The 21,581-nt window shown below is 40.0% G+C and overlaps 1 protein-coding gene across 4 annotated transcripts in view; it reads right to left on the reverse strand.

Moving 5' to 3' along the window:
- Positions 1-164: 164 nt before the first annotated feature.
- The window catches only part of Ap3m2 (adaptor-related protein complex 3, mu 2 subunit), a 132,799-nt gene continuing 111,382 nt past the window's right edge, over positions 165-21,581 (reverse strand). For 2 of the 4 annotated variants that reach the window (XM_005410519.2, XM_005410518.2), the window contains exons 2-9: positions 17,641-17,984; positions 11,868-12,039; positions 7,387-7,524; positions 4,958-5,043; positions 4,570-4,703; positions 3,074-3,281; positions 2,644-2,788; positions 165-1,525 (exon numbers count right to left, since the gene is read on the reverse strand). In XM_005410519.2, coding sequence (XP_005410576.1) covers positions 1,425-1,525; positions 2,644-2,788; positions 3,074-3,281; positions 4,570-4,703; positions 4,958-5,043; positions 7,387-7,524; positions 11,868-12,039; positions 17,641-17,913 — 1,257 coding nt within the window. In that variant the 5' untranslated portion in view covers positions 17,914-17,984 and the 3' untranslated portion in view covers positions 165-1,424. Of the gene's footprint in view, positions 1,526-2,643; positions 2,789-3,073; positions 3,282-4,569; positions 4,704-4,957; positions 5,044-7,386; positions 7,525-11,867; positions 12,040-17,640; positions 17,985-18,955; positions 19,161-19,394; positions 19,578-21,581 lie in introns of those variants that run through there. The other 2 variants (XM_005410517.2, XM_005410520.2) reach the window with 2 other exon arrangements.

A 21,581-nucleotide genomic window follows, 5' to 3' on the forward strand; every position in this document is an offset into this window, starting at 1 on the left:
ACTGACTTGGTTACACACCATCAACATTACCTGTCTTACAAAATTAATTTTATTTAAAGATTTAAGGGACTTGTCTTAAAAGTGGACTGATAGTTACTATTAATAGGCATATTATAGAGGAGAGTACAGAACCCAAGACTGAAGAAATAACTTTACCATGCAGCTTTAACAGTTTATCAGGCCCTCAATAGCAAGTAGGGTTTTTTTATTCAGGGCTACTGATGGAGAAGCTTCAGGCAGGAAGGCTTAGGATCCAGTATCATGGGCATGAGCATTGTTCACACGTGAATGTGGGGTCACTGGGTTATAGCTGTGGGCCCCTTTCCTGGGGAAAAGAGTTGCCATCTCCACTCCAATGCTATGACTCATGAAATCTGGCTGCAATGAAACTCTCCAAAGCTTTAGGAAACTCTGAAGAAGAATCAGGTAACCAGAAAAAACTAGTGAATTCTACAGAGTGTTGTGAATACAACTGTTTTGGCAAGAAGATGGGTCATCTTCTCACAGAAGACGACAGCCTAAGTATTAAAGGCAAGCAACAGATAGAACCTGAAAACCAGTCCAATATCATCATAGTCTTCAAGGGAAAATCTGAGTCTACTGGGTTTTCCATGGCAGGAATGGACTTGGGTTTAAGAAGGCTCCAATTCATTTCCAGAAGTACAAAGGATTTTTATATACCAGTGGGATCAGAAAGAAACCATCTCAACCCTACTCTTCCCAAACCTCCTTACAGGGACCTGATCACTTTTCTTTGCCCATCCTCCTCACAACTCTTCTTTAATACTATTTCCCCTTTCTTCTCCTTCATAGATCTCTCTCTCTCTCTCTCTCTCTCTCTCTCTCTCTCTCTCTCTCTCTCTCTCTCACACACACACACACACACACACACACACACACACGAAATTGAACCCAGAGCCTGATAAGCAAGGACTTTAACACAGAGCACAACCTCAGCCCCACAGATCCATCTTTAGCTGGGCTTTCTTCAACATTCATTTTTTACCTTATCTCTTCCTTTCCCTTTCCCCTTTCCTTTCCTTCTTGTTTCTCTTTCTACCTTAAAAAATCAAAGAAATCTTTCATTGGCTTTAGATAATTAAAACCAAGCAAGCAACAAATGCTCATCATTTTCTACAGAAGCCACGTTAAGAGTAGTTAAACATGGTGGCAAGTATCACCAGCCTTCAGCACATGCCTCCTTTACACTGAGCTGCTGCTGACTGTGTTTCAGTTCTGTCCCATTCTCCCTGGTAACACTTTTCTCCCTTGATTAATTCCATGGCACTTAAGGCTAAGGAAAAAAGGGAGCTGGTGAGTCCTAGGGGGACTGACCTAAGCGACAGGCTGATATTTTTTTTTACTTTTAGACAAGGAAGAAATGAAAAAGTGTTCATAGTTGTTCCTTCTACAAAATTCTCCCTTCAGGTTCGAACTTGGAATTTTCCAGCTTTGGTCATGTATTTTATGCCCTTAAAGGGTTTGTATTTTTCTCCATACATATCCAGACGATTCACTTTGAGTCCTGGAAGGGAGGAAGGAAGGTAAAATAAAACATGGGCATTATTCAGGATAAGTATGTGACATTACCGCTTACATTCATTTAATTCAAACAGTGTGTATGATGGAAATTTCTGTATCGATAAACCACTTCTGTGAAGCTGGCAGATTTTTCACTCTGAGCTGATATACTGACAACAAAAAATTGCTTCAACCAAAAGTTATCCTATAAGAAGACCTCTTCCTAAAGTGGAAAGGGTAGAAAATTATTCACAGATTGAAATGACAGGAAGGAAAAAATAAGACCACTCTATGTTTTTCTCAAGTCACTGGACTTAGCAAATAAATTTGTAATAACAAAATTAATGAATTAGTAATGCAATATACTATAACTGAGAATGAATTAATCAATGAATGCTAAGTATTCTCATAATAATGACCAAAAAATTGATACTGTATATAGCTTGACAGTTTATTAAATGCTTAAATGCTTACTAAAAGCTTATAATTTAGCTTAATACTTAAATTAGAGAAGGTCTTTTAGTAAAGAAAAAATGGCAATAGTATAAAAACTTAAAGTCATTTCCTTTCCACCCTGTGGGGTTGTTAAACAATAAAATACAAGAAAAAGCTGAAGAGTGTCCAGTACATAACAAATGCCCAGTAAATGGCAAATTATCATCACTACCATCCTAAGCAAGGTGTAGACTGGAGAGACTAGGCTGCACAGGTCCAGTGGTTCCAAAGTAATACCTAACACAAACACAAAAGTCTTTTGTAACTGGGAAAAAGGAATGCAAATGGTTCTTTTCTATTACTAGCTAAGGATGCAGGAGCACTCATATACTGAAAACTGCAAGAACCTCCAATCAACAACAGTAAGATGACTGAACAATGGCCCATGAACACTGCTGGCCACCAATATTTTTTCCTTCTCCATTGTGTCTTAGACACTCCAGTCAACTTCTAAATAAGGACCCTAAACTTCCCCCAGAAATATGGGGGAAAAGACTTCCTTAAGATACACATCAGGTAACAAAACCACATCTTTAAGTAGGGAGCCATAGGCTTCCTGATGCCCACATCTTATGAAAGAAAGCCACTTCCATTCCCAGACAGCTAGCCAAGGTGTGGGTCACTCACCGGAAATGGCCAGCTGCTGGATCTTAAACTGTAGGTTAATTGTGGGGTTTTCATCTGGCTTGGAAGCTCCAGCTTGTAGACTCATGGTCCCCTTCAAACTTGGTAGCTTTTGAGGATTTATTTTTCCTACATCCCAAGACAGCATCTTCAAAGAAAATTTTAAAAAGAAGTAGTCTTTACAGTAAAAAAATAAAGTATAATGGAACCCTTTATTGGAGGTAGCTGAGCTCTAACCTGAGGTCTTCTGTTCACAGAATCATAAGCTGCCTCTGGGGTATTTTTCAATAGAGTCCTATTTGTCACCATAAGTTATTTAAAACAAGAAAACATCTCTTTGATTAACCTTGCCTTCTAAACAAGGCCTCAAGTCTGCATGGGAGTACCTGCAGAGTTACTTGTGCAATTAAAAACGTCTTGCTTTCCCCCCTACCTTTGTCACTGGGTCAAATGTATGCGTCCCCTGGGATGGGATGAGGCTCATGTTCAGGACTCCTCTGGGCATCTGGCTGAGGACAGTCACTCCCTCTATGGTCTTCCCCATTGTCTGCTTTGGTCCCACTGTTATTTCAAAACGTCCAAGTGAACTACTGTCCCGGAAACTGATATTATGTTTCACATACACTGGAATTGCAACCAGACTGGAAAAGAGAAACAAAGAATCCATTTCATTAATGTACTGGAAAAATGGCATTATTTCCCCCTTTTAAATTATGTGGGTTTTTTTTTTTTTTTTTGGTAGCTTTTTCTCCCTTATCTATGTCCTTATTCCTTATCCTAAAAATACAAAAAAAAAAAAAAAAGCAATCATTCTTTTAAAAAGCTAAGATGCTGTCTAGTAAATAAACTAAGTTTTCTGATGACTCTGAAAAGCATAAAATCAAATCAAAGAGCACACCAAGGGTACCATGCAAAAGGAGTAATAAGCAAAAATGGAGTCACTATGTTTCTATGCTTTAATTTGTGAAATATGACCAGTCATTATTTGTACTGGGGAGAGTAATACTCATACCTCAGAACTTTTAATAATTTCTTGAAGGTTCTTTTTCTGACTTCATGTGAACCTCACAAAATCCTAAGAGGTAGAGTCGTGACTTGAAAGGACAGGAAATAGAGAAGCCACAAGATAATCCTAAAGTAATAATAGTTCTTAACATTTAGTAAATATATCCAGTGTGCCGGTCACTATGCTAAATACCTTTAGCCTGTAATCCTTCGCTTATATAACCTCCTAGTAAGTACGAAGTATGAAGTGAGCAATGCCTTGCTAGATGAACACTGAAGTCGTTATACTTAACTGAGGTTACATACCTTGCCTGAGGTCATATATTCCAAGTACTATCCTTAAGGTGGAGTTTAAGTCCCAACAGTCTGATTTCAGGGCTTCTGACCTGAAGCACCCAAATATTTCCCTAAATAACTGATTCCAAGTCACACAGGAAAGTACTGGCAGCTGTGAGGTCTCTAGATCTCAACGCACACCTTTGGCACAATACTGCTTTCAAGGCCTTTTCCACTCCAAATTGAACAGAATATTCAGGACCAAAAAGCACTGTTCACTGTTTCACAGTATGATTTAGTGCATTTTGGGGAGCCAGGAGATTGAACATAGGTATGCTCAGTTTATAATTTGAGAGAAGAAAATGTTCTTGTTTGGACACAACACCAAAGGTTAATGAGTCCTTACTTCATATGAAGCACTACTTATATTCTCATACCTAATCCTCATAAAGAAGGTACTTTCATTACTTTCAGACAAGAAAACACACAGAGTAGGGAAACAACTCACCGGAGCTGACACAGTTAGTAACTACTGGAGCTGGAACTTGAACCCCGGAAACTCTAGAGCCTAATTCTTAATCACTACAGATCCTGTTTCCACATACACGTATAGACACAGATCCTATCTGAGTGACGAGAGCTGCTTACTTCTGTGCACTGACATGGTACGAGAGCAGGCGAAAGTTCCCGTCAGGAGGGATGAAGGACAGGATCCGCTCAGATTCCCAGCGCTTGAAACGAACACAAGGATGGAAGCTGACGTCGTCCAGCAGCCTGGGGTTCTGCAGTCACCAGGCAGGAAAGCGAGAAGCTGGATCAAACACTATGCTTCTTTTAGGAAAAGTAATTTAGATGCTGTTTTTATTAAAAGCCATGCACACACACAGAAATTCTGTAGTTATAGAAAATTCAAACCTGATATAAGATATGGTGCTTCCCTAATTATTTCTTTTTATTCTAGTCATTCTTATCACTCAATCTTTCCAGAAACATTTAATTTCCCATCTCAAGAACTCAAGCTCTGCCCCGAATTTACCATGAAAGAAAGCGTAAGGTCCGGCATTCCAGTCAGCTTAACACAGGCATCGATCACCCCCTGGATCTCCGCAGTGATTGTGGAACCTGAGACAGGAAGGAGACAAAAAGATCATGGATCGCTTCTGTGGCTCTCCCTTGAGACTTTTCGCTTCTTCCCACCTCCTTCGTTCCCTTTTTCCTTCCCCGACCTCCCTTTTTTCCTTCTCTCTCACCATCAATTCACTTATCCAATCCATTTGTGTATCTTTCTAAACTTTTACCAACTGGAGACCAAGTATGAGATGTTATAAGGAAGTAACAGGCATAAATATTAATGAGGCAGCTACTAGCCTCAAATTTTTAATCTAGTACCAGAATCACACAGAGCATCATTAGCTTAACCAATGATGCAGAAAATTTCTCATCAGCCACCGTTCTCCCTGAGGTCACAACGGGCTCCACAATCTGTCAAACAGAACCTGCAGTCTGTGTCCTGCAGGACCTTGCTGCAGCACTGGTCACCGCTGACCACTCTTTCTTCCTAAATGCTCCTCTCTTCTAACCTTTCCTTGTTCTTGCCATTTCCCCAGGTCCCCTCGCTCCGAGTCTTTTCCAGGTTTCTTTCTGTATACCCCTTAATGTGTATGCTTTTCTGCAGTTTTGGGCTTTTCTTTCACATTCTCCTTGGGCTGCTTTACCTACTTCCTACAGCTTCCATTTTTATTTATAGATGATGATTTTCTACTCTGCTTTCAAGTTCAGTCTCACTCCTGAGTAGCAGAAATCCCCCGGGGTGCTTCAGACTCCACAGGCCAAAAAGCGAGCAAATTCGTTATCTTACTCCCTGGACCCACTCCTACTTTCCATACTCTTAGGATAGTCCCAGCTATCCTGTTGCCTAAGCCAGCAGCACAAATGGATCTTTGACTATTTCTACTTCCTCAGTCCCCACATCCTGTCCATTACCAGTCTTTCTAGGACTTGTATCTTAAACACATCTGTTCCTCGTGGCCCTAACTACCATTATCAACATCTGTATTTCATGCCTGGCCCTCAGCAACAGCCTCAACCATCTCACCTGCCTCTAGTCTGATGCTGTTGGAGTCACTCTTCACAGTGAGCCAGATGCATTGCTGGAAAGACCAGCCTGGTCAGGTTACTGACCAGTCAAAGACTCTCGAATGCTCCCAACCACTCTCCTTAAAACACCACACTAGGCTCACTGTGATCTGGCCATCAAGTTTTTAAACTTTTCCCTTGGTGTAAAATAGTAAAATACAAAAATCTTACAGTTCAGTTTCAAACATGCATACACCTATGTAAATGGCACCCACATCAAGATATGGAAAGCTTTTCATTCTCCTGGTATATCTCCTGATGTCCATCCTCAGTAATGGCATCCCCCAAATCCTGACTTCTAGTACCCTAAACTGTGCCTGTTTTCAAGCTTCAGATAAAAGTAATCACACTATATACAATCTTACGCACTTGACTTTTATGCTCAATACTGTGAGATACACTTATGCTGTGGAGTGTACCCACAGTTCATTCGTGTACACTATGGCATAGTATTTCACTCTCTGTTCACATCAAAATTTACTGAACATTTCTATGTTGCTGGTGGATATTTGCTTATCTCCTCCCACTGGACTAATATGAAGAGTTCCTCTATTGCCTTAATATAAGGTCTCATCACTTACTTTTCTCTTTTTATACTTCTCAATTCAGTCACACTGAACTACTTTATTTCCCAAAAATATTTTTGGGACTACTGTACTCACCAGAGTGACTGCACTCAAATCAATCCCGGTCTTAAAAACTTCTATTCATCCCACTGCAAAGCACACACACAATCACCTGTGTGCACTTCACTTAGGACAGAGGGCACCTCTTTTGTGCTCACCTTTGTACCTCCTTTCTCTTGTATAAGAGTTTACCTAAGTCTTCAACTGTCCCCAGTATGTCTTATTCATCACCAACACCTGTAATCCAGTACTGGACTATGGTGCATGTTGAGTGGGTAAATTCACTAAGGTGAATCTCCTATGAATTTCTAATCTCTAAAACCTCTAGTCACATTTACTTAATTCAGAATAGACAGAAAGAAGGTTCCCTGAATCTTAGTAATTACAATTTTAGTTCTGAAATTAGAATTGGGAGTCAAATACTTTTAACAAGGCAAAATCTAATCAACAAGATATTAGCTTGTTACTTCCCTTTTTATGCATGAGAATAAGAGTTATATAAAAAAAAGTAAAAGTGTGCGACAAACACTAGTGTGCACCTTAATATTAATATTCACTCCTATTATGCAGCACAGCACCTGACAAAGTTGGCACTAAATTAAAAGGAATGATCCTCAAAGGGGGCTACACCAGAGGCTACCATGGGTAACATGAGAGGGGCACTGCACTTCCCTATCTCTGAAAACAGCTTAGCAGCACCTACCTGACTTATCAATGATGGCATCAATCTCTTCAATCACATCAAAATAGGCCTCGTTGTTGGTGTATTTCACGCCTGTCCGTCGCCAAGGCACCACCGACAGCTGCCCCGTGGGAAGCTGGTCGCCCACGTTGGTGCTTCCTAAAAAAGGTGGCATTGGTCCTTGTAGAATCCAATGAGCACTTTAATGCCAGTTGGGTTCTAGTAAATTCTAGTAAGCAAAGAACATATCCCTAGAAGGTCCTATGTGCTCACCATTCCAGTGTTATTACATAGAAGAAGAGTATTTTCCCAACTTCTATGTAGGGCGACATAGTCTATTTTTAAAACTCACTGTTGCCATCTGGTCTGCCTCAAGCAGAATAAAGGCTTTTAAAAAGTTACCTGAGAAACAGATATCATATTTTGGTTTTGAAAATAACATGAACTTAGTGTCTCAAATATCACAATAGCTTGCAGCTTAAATAATGTATTGATTTGCAGGAGGGATTTGTTGGTAATCTACATATTGATATAAGATTTTCATGGGTAAAAAACTTATTCTAGTTTGAGAGAGGTTCTCAGGTACATTAATGGTGGATATGAAGTTGTATACATCAACATGATCCGGCTCACACCAATACTGAAGTTTAGGCAAAGAACACAGGTAGAGGGTCTGCAGATGAGAAAATAAAATAGGGGTCTCCTTTGGTCTTCCAGCTAATCCTGATGAGAAGGAGTTAAAAGCAAACTTTATTAGAAAGATTCCCCTGTGAAGCAAGTCAAAGACAGAGGTAGAAAAAAAAAAAAAAAAAAAAAAGACCAGATAAAGAAAGGTACCAAATGGCTTTGGGACTTGCACCAAGAGACCAGAAAAAGAACTGACAGGCAGGGAACACAAAGAAAACCAAATGATAAGCAGCCCCACCTCCAATAAAATATAGGAGAAATGATAGGGGTGATGACTAAGGCAATGTTGCGTCTGGGGGACGAGCCCCGCTGCTCTGAGCAGCCCACCAGGGTCAATGCACTAACATATACATATATATATACACATGTACAGTCACTCTAGAGTCACTATGTTATTCATTTCTAGAGTCATTATAGAGTACAACAAATATCCATAAATCCCTTACTAACACTAAGCTAACCAAGACTAAGCAACCCCCCTTGCCAACTAGTCACCCACCTCAAAGATGAGGCCTTCAAAAGTAGGTCAAAGACAAATAAACAAACAGACGAAACTGCACATCGACCACTGGAAGAAATGTTGGGCAGATGGCCCGGAAGCCAACCCAGTTATGGCAGGTTCCAGGTAGAGGGGAGTCACCTGCCCCTCATTAAAAACAGGAACAAAGAGCCCAAAGGTCCTCCATCTTTCCAGAGCCCCCTACCCTGATTCTTTCTTAGCAGCATAGCTATCTATCTTCTCCTCTCTCCTTTCTTTTCCCCTTTACAAATAAAGTGTCTTCTTTTCATTAAACTTTGCCCCTCCAATTTATTATTAGGCTGAGCTGGGACCCTGGTGGGCTGCTCAGAGCAGCGGGGCTCGTCCCCCAGATGCAACATTATCCTGTCCTCAGGGTTAAAGATCAACTCCTTGACCTGCTTTCCCCTCACAAGTATCAAAATTATTTAATTCAAAGGTTTTACACTGAAATAATAACTTAAATTCTATTTCCTCTTTCCACTGACAGGGTCTTTCTAGTCTACAGAAACACTAAGCACGCATTTACTCAGCATATTTATAAAAACACTTCAGTTATTCATAAGGTGTTTTCAGACACTTTTCTAGATTTAAGTAAGATACAGGCTTAAACAACTTCATAATATCCATAAAGCAACTCAGACACAAACCTTCCAAGGCTTAAAATGAACTCAGAATATTGTAAAACATACCAAATTTGTTATTGGGTCTATATGGTATTTTTTTAATTATCAAAACTTCTTCATATATCCTGTATATGTATGATACATTTTTTCTTACTCTCTGCTTAAAAAAATTATTTGCAAAACTGGCTTGGCTCTTATAGCACCATTACTCTATAAATTTTTGCCTTGTGTACAACATGAATTTAATGTCATGACAAAGCAAATCCTTCCAAGTCTTTTATAATTACTTTCAAAATCTACACTTTTGAAAGTTTATTTTTCAATTAGTTGATTTGTCAAATTCCATGAAACACACAATATTCAAAATATTAAAATCTTAATGAAATAATGATTAATTGGACTAAATCAAAACATTTGGGGCTGGGGATTTAGCTCAGCGGCAAAGCGCCTGCCTGGCAAGCGCAAGGTCGTGACTTCGGTTCCTGGTACCGGAGAAAAAAACAAAAAAAAAACAAACAAACAAACAAACAAAAAAACCCAAAACATTTAAAATATGGCTAAATACATACTCTTAAGTGACATACATATGCAAACACTGCACTGTTTCTCTGGTGTAAGAAACTGAAAGTATAAATAAGGACCAAAATATACAACAGATATTGTGAAATAGGAAGAAAATATTCAAGTGGGAAGGGGAATTAAGGAGAGAGGCAGTAGGGAGGAAAAAAGGGAAAAGAAAAAAATGATGAGAAAAGACAGAAAAAATGGAAACAAAGCCTTTGCAAATAAGGAGGGGAAGAGGGGTTAAAGGGAGGGTCCTGGAATGGGAAAAAAAAGAATCAGGTTATATCAAGTACATGTACAAATTCCCTATAATGAATATGATCATTATGCATACCTAAAATTTATAATTAAGTTTAATTTATAATTAAAAATATATAATTAAGTTTATGCACCAATAAACTTAATTATAAAAAATAAAGTAAAATATGGCTAAATAAAACACCATAAACAATGTTAAATGGCAAGTGACAGACTATGAGATTATGTCTGCAATGCAGGATTTAAAATACATAAAAACTCCTACAAACTATCACATATATTGGAGTATATCCTTAAATGAATGAATTCTTCTATATCAGTATGAAACAAAAACATTTCAAAAAAAAGGGCAAAGGACCTGAAAAAGTAATTCACTACAGAGAGAATAATCAGTAAACATGTGAACAGGTTTTGACCTCTCTAGTAACAAAAATAATGTGTAGATAAAAAGATGTCAACAAACTATCAACTGCCAAAATTTCTAAAAGTTAATAACAGGGTTGAGTACAATGCACAGAAACTGCCACTGAAACCTAAATTTGTGTTACCATTTTAAGGACGGCAGCCTGACACAATGCATGAAAGTCCCTACAATGTACATACCCCCTGACTTAGTATTTCCAGTTTTAGTACTGAAAAGAAATCCTGCTAAATATTCACAAAGATCTAAATGGAAAGAACGTCGCCAGATCCATTTGAGCACACCTGCAATCCCAGCACTACAGAGGCTGAGGCAGGAGGACTGGAAATTTGAACACAACTTGCGAGACTTAGCAACATACTGCCTCAAAATAAAAAATAAAAAGGGATGTACATATAGCTTGGTGGTGCAGTACTCTTGGGTTCAATCCTCAGTACCACAAAATAAATAAAATAATAATGCTCCTAGCTGGGCACAGTGTCGGGCCTATAGTCCCAGCTATGCAGGAGGCTGAGGCAGAAAGATTGTGAATTCAAAGCTAGATTGGGTAATTTAGCCAGACTTTGTCTCAAAATAAATAAAAACATAAGAATGTTAATTCCTTGTTATTTAAAACAACAAAAAGAAGCACCATAAACATGAAATGAATAAATAACCTCATAGTTTTTAATATGGGAGGAAACTACACTGGCATTAAAAATTATACCGAATTTCATAATATGTTCACAAAATATTGGTAAAATAGAAATTTAAGAAATGCAAAAATTTTGTTTAAAAATATTCTATCCACTCATCTTTCATCTATCTAGAAAAGATAAGAAATATAAACAACAGCATGTTCAAAGAGTAGGGTTAACGTGCTCCTGCTGGCTTGAACCCCAGGGGAAGACACAAAACTGTCCCATCAGGCAGTGCAGACAGTGGCATTGGTGGTACAGGCCACACAATGCAGCAATCATGCATGTGCCACCAGTAACCACTGGTGCCTGGCAGCAAGACATACTAATGGCAGCCTTACTGTGAACATGTTAGAATGCTTTTTTGTTCTTTTGTGTTTTCCTGTATTTCTGAAATTTCTATAATAATGTCTTCTATAATTAGAAAAAAAGTATTGTTAGAATACTTTTATGTGAAAAAAAGTATTGTACTAAAGAATACTTTTTTCTTGGTGGTGCTGAGGATGGAACCTATGGCCTCACACATTCTAGGCAAGTGCTCTGTCAAGCTAGGCCCCAGACCATGAATACTTTATCTTGCTACTGAGAACAGGGTATGTTCTACACAAAATACGTATGTAATTTCCGATGAGTCTCAGAGACCATAAAGAGTGAAAGTAAACATCTAACTTGAGAGTCATCACTCCACACGACACATGCACCAGAAAAGGTCACAGAGGAGGCAGGTGGCCTCTGTGGTCCACACACCATACCTGTTATGGTGTTGACAACTGTCCGAAGGATTGTGGGAGGCTTTATCAGTTCTTTGAGGATGTTTGACTCAGTAGCCAAGGGAAACCCATTGTCAAGCATTTCTTCCAATACCTCATAAACCACAACCACATTGTCTTTAATCACTGGCTCTGAACATACTCCAAAATAATCCTGATGAAGACAGAACACAAATATTCATCACTTAGAACCTGTAAGAAAAACAGAAGTATGTTCCTATGTGTAAGGGTCTGGCCCTACATCTACTCGGTATTTCTGGGTCACTCTTTTTTTTTTTTTTTGGTTTTTCTCCGGTACCGGGAACCTAACTCACGACCTTGCGCTTGCCAGGCAGGCGCTTTTGCCGCTGAGCTAAATCCCCAGCCCCCTGGGTCACTCTTGTATGGCGAGGGCACAGAGCAAGGCCAGGTTCTCCTCGGCCTCCTGGTTTACTGTACCAGTGTCAGATATCATTAGGAGCTTCTTCTGCAAACAGGAAGACCTCTTCAGTTAGTTTCTTAAACTTGATAAAATACACAGAATACAAAACTGAATCTAGGTTATTTGTGCTTGGAAACAAGAATTTAAAAGAATTATGCAAAATTATTACACTAGATATGACACAGAATTGTATGTGACATCTTTTTAAACACCCCCCTCCCCGTGCTTTTTCTTAACACTTGTGCATTGAGTTAAGAGTTGAGAGAAAATGAAATGACGGGGTGAGCCAGCAGGGCAGAAAATCACTTTGCATCTTCCCTCACACTAGGATTCTAAGAACACTTTGTCCTTTCACCAAGGAAGCTAATCTAGCTGGGCATGGTAGCACATGCCTGCAGTTCCAGCACTTGGGAGGCTGAGGCAGGAGGATCACTTAAGCTCAGGAGTTTTGAGGACAGCATGAGCAACAGAGATGAGCTTGAGCAATCCCTCAGCACAGGCAACTCCATCTCAAACTAAAAAGAACAAAAGGGATAAACTCAGATACTGAATTATCTGCGTTTGGGAAAAGCACTGGATACTACAATCACAAGACCTGGATTACAATCTCAATTGGCACTTACTGGATTTAGTTTTTGTTTTGTTGGTGCCAGGGATGGAACCTAGGACCTCTCGCATGCTAAGCACATGCTCTATCACTGAGCCACACCTCCTTACCTGTCACTTACTGGATTAAGTAGTGTTAATATGGGGCCTGATTTCTTTAATCAAGATAACATCATTTGGATGCAGAAGCAAGTTGTAAGGACTCAGTAGGACTGATAAAATGAGGAAGCATGCAAAAGTACTTTGTACACTGTAAAGCACTATGCAAAATGGAATGGATGATGATAATTTAGGAAGGAATGTTTGTCATTAGCATATCCTTCTCTTACAGGGTCTCCAAAATGGTCATGCAACCCTTCCTCAATTCATCCAATGAAGGGAAATTACCCCTTCTGAGAAATCACATCCTTCTCATGGAGAGCTCTAATCACTAGGAAACTCTTTCTTTTGCTAAACTGAAATCTGCTTCCTAGCTGCCTTACAGAACAAGTTTATACATTAGCCCTGTCATTATCTAAAATGTATCTAAGTAAATTTTCACCTTTTTTTCCTTTTCTGAGACAAACTCCCACTATTCATACTATGGTATAGTTTTCAGATCATGTCACCATTTTGCAGTTTGAAAACATTGTGCTCAGTTTGGTAGCACATACACAAAATTGGAAAGACTCTATTATGTGGTCTGAATTGTATCAGATGTCAATTACCAGTGAAATTCTAACAGCCAAATCACTTAGGAGTTAGGAATATATTCCTAAAACGACAAATGATTCTTTAAGGGGGGGAATCACCATATTTCCTTCTCAAGAGTGATTTTATATTAAAAAGTAAACAAAACATTTCACTAGATTGTAGAAACCAGACATAGCATGACATAAGCAGCTGAAATTCTTTAGTTGGGTCCCTTGCATCATATTCTAGTACTAGAAAAATAATGCTGCTGGAGAGGCTGAACAGCAAAAAAAGACATTGAAATAAGGATTGTGCATTTATTTTTAAGAACTGCTACAAAAATGACAGGGTCTGGGCTGGGGATTTAGCTCAGCGGCAAAAGCGCCTGCCTGGCAAGCACAAGGTCATGAGTTCGGTTCCCGGTACCGGAGAAAAACCAAAAAAAAAAAAAACAGAAAACAAAACAAAAATGACAGGGTCTGAAACCCCAGGCTTCTAAATTAGCAACTGTACTCTGTTTCTGCAAGTTCCACTGTGGTTTCAACTGAAATGAACCCCTCTCCCACTCTCCATCCTGTAACAGTTACATAACAGTGGTATGGCGAGATGAGGCATCTGTAGAATTTCACCAGTGATATTGTTGATGGGGACATCTGTTATGGTTGATACATTGTGTCAACTTGGGAGTCTAGAGGTTTGGCTAAGTGACTTAGCAGGAAGCCAGAGTGCTTACTTTGTATACATCCTGAGCCTGTGGAAGAGGAGAGCATGGAGATTATGTGAGAGCTACACACCCCTTAGGTGCGGGTAGCCCGTTTACAAAGTAAGGCAGGGAAAGAAGCTGCTTGCCGCCATTCCTCTGGTTTGCTGTTCGGCTGCCATTCCCCCCCTTGCTCTTGTTGCTTTATTATCTTTCCACCTCGGAGCCAGCCAAGTATGGACTGAAACCTCCACAAACTGTAAGCTAAATAAACCTTTCCTTCCTTCATTTTGGACGTTGGGTATTTTGTCTCAGCAACGAGAGAAAAGTAACTAAGACAACATCACAAACAGTATCTGTTAAGAGTGGTTTAAAATCATGGGTTTTAAACAGACCTGAGGATCAATGGAACAGACTGAAGAAAACAGCCACAACCAAAAACACACTCAGCCACCTAATCTTTGATAAAGGGGCCAATCAAATTCACTGGAAGAACGACAGCCTCTTTAATAAATGGTATTGGAAAAATTGGCTTGCCACCTGCCAAAGACTGAAAATAGACCCAAGCCTATCACCATGCACCAAACTCAAGTCAAAATGGATCACAGATCTCAATATTAAAACAGAAGCACTAAATCTGTTGGAAGAGAAAGTAGGTAAAAACCTCAAAGACATAGGGGTAGGCACAGAGTTCATGAAAAAACACCAAACTGCACGTGAAACACTTCAAAAAATCAACAACTGGGATCTCATCCTATTGAAGAGTTTCTGCACATCTAAAGAAATTACCAGCAGAGTAAAAAGAAAACCCACAAACTTGGAAAAAATTTTAGCTGATTGTCCCTCAGATAAAGGGCTTCTATCTAGAACATATAAAGAATTTTAAAATATCAGTCCCTCCAAATTCAAAGACCCAATCCAAAAATGGGCAGCTGAGATGAATACACACTTCGCAGATCATGAAATACAAACGGCAAATAAATACATGAGAAAATGTTCAACATCATTAGTCATTCGAGAAATGCAAATTACAACAACACTGAGATTCCACCTTACCCCAGTAAGAATGGCTAGCATTAAAAAATCAACCAATAATAAATGCTGGCAAGGCTGTGGAGAAATAGGAACCTTTCTCCACTGCTGGTGGGAATGCAGACTGGTGAAGCCACTGTGGAAATCAGTTTGGAGATTCCTCAGCAAAGTAGGTCTAGAGGTCCCATTCAAGCCAGCTATCCCCCTTCTGGGTATTTTCCCAGAAGATCTAAAAATATCGTATCACAGTGATATATGTACACTTATGTGATAGCAGCACAATTTGTAATTGCTAAATTGTGGAAGCAACCCAAATGTCCATCCGGATAAGAAAATTGGGGTACTTTTACATAATGGGACATTACTCAGCTATAAGGTAAGATAAACTCGAGGCCTTTGTAGGTAAATGGTCACAACTAGAAACCATACTCATAAGTGAAATAAATCAGACCTGCATGTGCAAGCACTGCACTGTCTCACTAGTGTAAAACCTGAAAAGAGTTAATATAAACTCAGAAGTATGATAGACATTGTGAAATGATAGGAAAACACTCAAGGGTAAAGGGCAACTGGGATGTGGGAAAAGAGAAGGGAAAGAAGGAGAAATGTTGTATGTATGTATATACAGGATAGTTAACATAGTTGCTCTACTGTCTTCTATTTCTTTGCTGAAAGAAACTGTTAATGAGTTCTTGATTGATCAATATTGCATGTCTCTATTTGTTTTCATGAGAAACCACTTTGAAGATATCAATATGTAATACAACAAGCATTGTTAATTTCCTACCACTCTGTTTGTAACTCTGTATTGTCTACTGTTCTTTTGCTATTTTGTGAAAGGTTGTCTGTCTGTTAATGTTTTCCTCCTTTTATTTTTAAAATAAAAAATAAAATAAAATCATGGGTTTTTCTATTCCTACTTCCTTCACATAATGAGGCCTGAGGCAATTCCGTTTTTGTTTGTTTTTTTAAATAACACTTGGAATCACCCCAGGGGTTCACTCATGCTAGACAACATACTACCAGAGAGCTGAACATGTCTGCATTGTGTAAAGGAGCTACTATGCTACATGAAAATTAGAACTGCAGAATACTACTACTCTCAGAGTGCTGTAGGAATGCAACTTATAAAACATAGTTTAATTCTCTTGGGAATAAAAGCAGCACTAGACATGTGACACAGAGATGACTGTAAATGAAAGAACTCCTTGATTTGCTTTCAAATTTTTATGTCTGGGTCCTCATTTTCTCTCCAGTTCCACAACTCCCACATGTGATTAACTCCACACCTCACATGACATAGAAGTTAAACCAAAGGGCCCTTGCTTCTGTGTTATGCAAATAACCACAGCAAAAGTTGTGAAATTCTACTGGGAGGGGAGCTACTACTGCCTGAATCCGGAGTCTGGGCAGCCTAAAATCCTGTGGTATGATCAACACTCATGTCCTGAAATAACATACCTGCCCTCTACCCTAGCCCCTTAACATCTTCAAATATAATGACAACTCTACCTCACAAAATATGTCATGATTCTCAGAGGTACAGAATATTTCCCAATCTTATATTTGTAACAAAAACTCATCACATGCCATGGATAACCATCCTAAGCCAAAGTATGGGTTCATACTTGCCAGGCACAGATAAAATACGTATTATTTGGGTTTTTCTACTTTTTCTAAAACTGTACATTTATTGCTTTTTGATGTAACTTAGAGGAACATTACCAATGGTTTAGCATCAAGTCTAATCTGTGAGAAAAATGTAGAATCAGAACTAAAAATACTGTATAATTTACACAGTCAAATCAAGTGTAGGTAGGTTTATCACGCAAGAGATTAAAAAATATTCATTTGGTCATTCTGATGCAGCCAGTTCAATAAAGAAACAAGAACCAGGAGTGGCAGTGTATGGCTGTAATCCCAGTATTCTGGAAGCCTGAAGCACGAAGATCACAAATCCAAGCCCACAGTCTGGGTGATGTAATAAAATCCTGTCTCAAAAAAAAGGTCTGAGGATATAGCTGGAGCAAAGATTCCAGGTTCAAGCCCTAGTACACAAATTAAAAATAAATGAAAGAAGAATTTTCAATGGGAGGGAAAGTGAGCAATATCAGAGTTTGGATTTCTTAAACACTGTCTTGGGCTGGGAATATAGCTCAGGGGAATTACACCTGCCTGGCAAGCATGAGGTCCCAAGTTCGATTCCCTGCACCAAAAAAAAAAAAAAAAAAGCAAACACTGTCTTATCTGAGACTGAATACAACAGAAACAGGACTACAGATACTTCATAGTTTGCACACATGAACCGTCCCATACTCACAAACCTGAAATGTGTCCACTACTCGATGAAGGAACTCAATGACAAACAGGGGTGGGACCTCCGTTTGGATCACAGCCACAAAAAAAATCTTGTGGCGGTAAACACTCAAGAGGTAGTGGTGAGGGGTAGGAATAACTGGAGGCACATTTTCTGCCTCGGTAGCTCTCTCCTGTGCCTCAAAAAAGTAATCACAAACAGAACGGCTGACAACACTCTTCCAGTGTTTCTCCAGGAAAATGTCTCCAGAGGAGTTGATAAGGAAGAGACTGTGGATCATGGTGGAGACCACCAGGAGAGAGGAAAACCTTTTCCAGTCCGAAAGCCTTTGGATTTGGCAAAACTTCACCCCTAAAGACAGAAGAAGTTACATTCAATTCCAGGCAGTTAAAAACACCATTGTAATCTTTTCCAGCACTCTCAGACTTACCCATCATGAAGTAGCCTCCCCATGAATTCCTAGGGGTAATTATCAGCCATCTCACTGTCAATCATATACTCTCAGTTATCTCTTTTTTTTTTTTTTTTTGGTGCATATGCTACATTTCCAGCCCCTATTCCCAGTTATCTTAACTACTGCCTGACTTATATTCATTTAAAATACTACTTAATCTTTGGACATCTATTTTCTCTTCAATTAGACTGGAAGCTCCTTGGAGAAAAGGACCATGCCTTCTTGTTGCTAGATGCACAGTACCTCCTTGCAAGCAGTGGGGCAGGAAGGCTTTAAAGAATACTAGTGACTTTGACATTATGTTCTGGCCACAACTCACATATGCAAGAAACACTGTTGTAATCACTAAGAACTGGGACTGCAACTCAGTGGTAGAGAGCCAGTTTAGCATGTGTGATGCCGGGTTGGCTCAATCCCGAGGATTCCCCCCACCAAATAAATAGGGTAGCCACCAGGCAAACGAGGCAATGAGAGCTTGAATGCCTGGAACTGAGAGGTGTGCTGTTATATGAACACCAACTGGATGAAAAAAAGTAGACTTTCAAATATTTTATCAATAATTTAAGACTGAATGTTATAAATTTTGGATATATTAGGTCAAGTAATTAAAATTAACCTGTTTTATTACCTTAATGGTTAGTAGAAAGTGTAATATTACGTATGTGGTTTGCTTTCTATTTTTATTGGCCCAAGTTGCCCCACGGGATGTAAAGCTGCCATCGCAGTTTTTATTCAGTCAGACCTCATCTCAGAGGACTTAAGCACACGGCTCTTCTCTGGGGGCGTTTTTACAAAACTCCTGCTGGGGGAGAGCCCAGGTCCCCAGCAGCAGCATCCCTACAGTGCCAGTGGCCGAGCTAGACCCCACCTGCGGCTCTGCCACCAAAGGGCTGCGACGGGGGTCGCGCCGAAGAGCCCGTTGCCCGAGCCCCCGCAAGCAACGTTCCGGGCCGATTGAGGCGCCGGGCGGCGACTGCTCCGCAGGTCCCAGCCCGCGGGGACTTCCAGGGCCGGGTGAGTGCGGGGTTTTAAGAGCAAAGCGTTCCGGCTGGCGACCGGGAAGGCGCCAGGAAGGGCCAGCAGGCACACACACGTTGCCACGGCAACCCCGCTCCGCCCCGGGCAGGGCGACCGCCACCCCCACCTACGTCTCCCTCCCGACACCCCCGCCCCCACCCTGCGCCCGACCCTCTGAGGGTCCCTCCGCCCGGCGCCACCGTGACCGCCCGCCCCTACGCCCCGCGCCCGCTCAGGTTCCCACCGCACCCTCGTCCCGCACCCCAGACCCCGGTCTCCACTCTCCTCACCCGGCCTCTGGCAGTGCCCACAACCTGGCCGCTCCGACAGGCACCGCCCCCGCGCGTCGACCACCACCCCGTGCTGATTGGCCAGCTGCGAGCCTCGCTCCGCACAGCTTGCTGCCTATGTCTTAGGATGCTGATTGAGCAGGCTGTGCCCTGTTGAGCTCCAGCCTCTGATTGGCCCTTGTTGGGTGTCCGCTAACCTCCCATTGGTGCAGCTACGGGCTCCTAGCCCTAGTTGGAAGGTGATGGCAGTGGGGGCGGACTGGGTTACAGTCATCCAATCACAAAGGGCCCAGGCTTTGCGGGTACACCTGGAAGAGATGCGAAGAAGGTTGTGCTCAGGAAGGGAAGAGATGATTTCCAGGGCACAGTTTATCCAATACCGCATTACGGGTAATAAATCATGAGCAGTAATTACCCTCCATTAGAGTTCTGCGTTTAAAAAGAGATATGCCTTTTCATTTGGGTAAAGTAAATGTTACTGGCCTGCCTGACCTTGGACGCCACATCTCTTTCAGAATTTCAGTTACCTGACAGGAAAATGATTGCTTTGGGCTGGTCTCTCTCAGTTCATTTGTTGTACTGATGACCTTTGTCTTTATCTAATGATTTAGTAAAAAAACAAAAACAAAACAAAAAAAAAACTATTGGTATATGTTTGCAGCATATGGATGAATTACATTTGCCTTGGGGAACTGGTACAGGTACATATGGCATCTTGGTTCTTTTAACTCTCCCTCCCTCCAGATTTCCACCCCATCTTTACAAAGTCTACCTCCCTGATTCCTGTCACCCTTCTTATTTTGTTCATTAAATTGTGTATATTTTGGATCTCTCAGAGAAATCATCCAATTTTTAACCTTCTCTGATTTGTCTCACTTACTATTATGGTCTCAAGATCCATCCATTTTCCTGCAAATGATTCAATTTTGTCCTTTATGGCTAGATATCACCCCACTGTGTATATCTGTATACCACATTTTCTTTATACATTCATCTATTGATGGGCATGTAGGCCGCTTCCATGACTTAGCTATTGTGAGTATAGGTATGCATGTATTACCGTGATATAATCAATTTAACTCAGGAAGATACCCTAAAGAGGTATACTGAGTGAAATAGAATTTTTTTTAGTTTTTTGAGGAATCTCCATACTGATTTCCACAGTGGTTGTTGTGGTTTACATTTCTACCAACAATGTAGAAGTGTTCCTTTTTCCCAACAAACTCACCAGCATTTGTTTATTTGTTTGTTTGAGTCTTTGCGAATAACAATTCTTTCTGGAGTAAGGTGGAACCTATGTTGTTTTGATTTGCATTTTTTTAAATGCCAGTGTTGCTGATCATTTATTCATGCATATATTGCTCTATTTAGTTTTTCTGAGACAAGGATTTCTCACTATGTAACCTAGGTTGGCTTCAAGCTCACAAACCTTCTGCCCCAGCCTCCTGAGTAGTTGGGATTGTAGGTATGTGCCACTATGCCCAGATGATGTTACTTTAAACTAAAGTGGTTTGAGTCATTGTAATCCAGTGAAGTGTGAAAGAGATGTCAGAAGACAAGTATCAACTTTTAAAAATTTTAAATAGTGAAAAAGAAAAAAAAATAAAGAGAATAGTAAAAAAAAAAAGAACAATAGCAAAATACAAAGAAAACAAAGCTAGGACATTAAAAATGATATGGGGTTTTAAACCAAATGATAGGGATTAACAGTGGTTGTGATATTGTATATTGTTATCTTCAACGAAGTTGCTCAGATTACCAGATGTAAGAATAGAATATTGATCAAACCATTAAAGGGAATAAGAAAATAAAAAATTTTAAAAAACATTAGAGACAATATGGAGTTTCGCTAGACAGGATGGTAGGAATTCACCAATTGTCGTTATATTGCATATAGTTGTCTTCACATAAGTTACTCAGAATACCAGATATAAGCATGCAAAATTGGTCAAAATATAAAAAAAATTAAGCATTAACTGTTTCTTTCAATAAACCACCAGGCGTGTTATACATTTTGGGTTTTACTTACTCTTCCATGTTCTTACACTAGGGAGACAATATGATGTTTACTCATGTGGGTCCTATTTCTTTCACTTATGAGTATGGTCTCTAGTTGCATCCATTTACCTATAAATCCTTGAGTTTATCTTTTTTATAGCTGAGTAATACTCCACTGTATAAAAATAC

Source organism: Chinchilla lanigera, unplaced genomic scaffold, assembly GCF_000276665.1.
Source record: "Chinchilla lanigera isolate Chin_1 unplaced genomic scaffold, ChiLan1.0 scaffold00135, whole genome shotgun sequence".
NCBI lineage: Eukaryota > Metazoa > Chordata > Mammalia > Rodentia > Chinchillidae > Chinchilla > Chinchilla lanigera.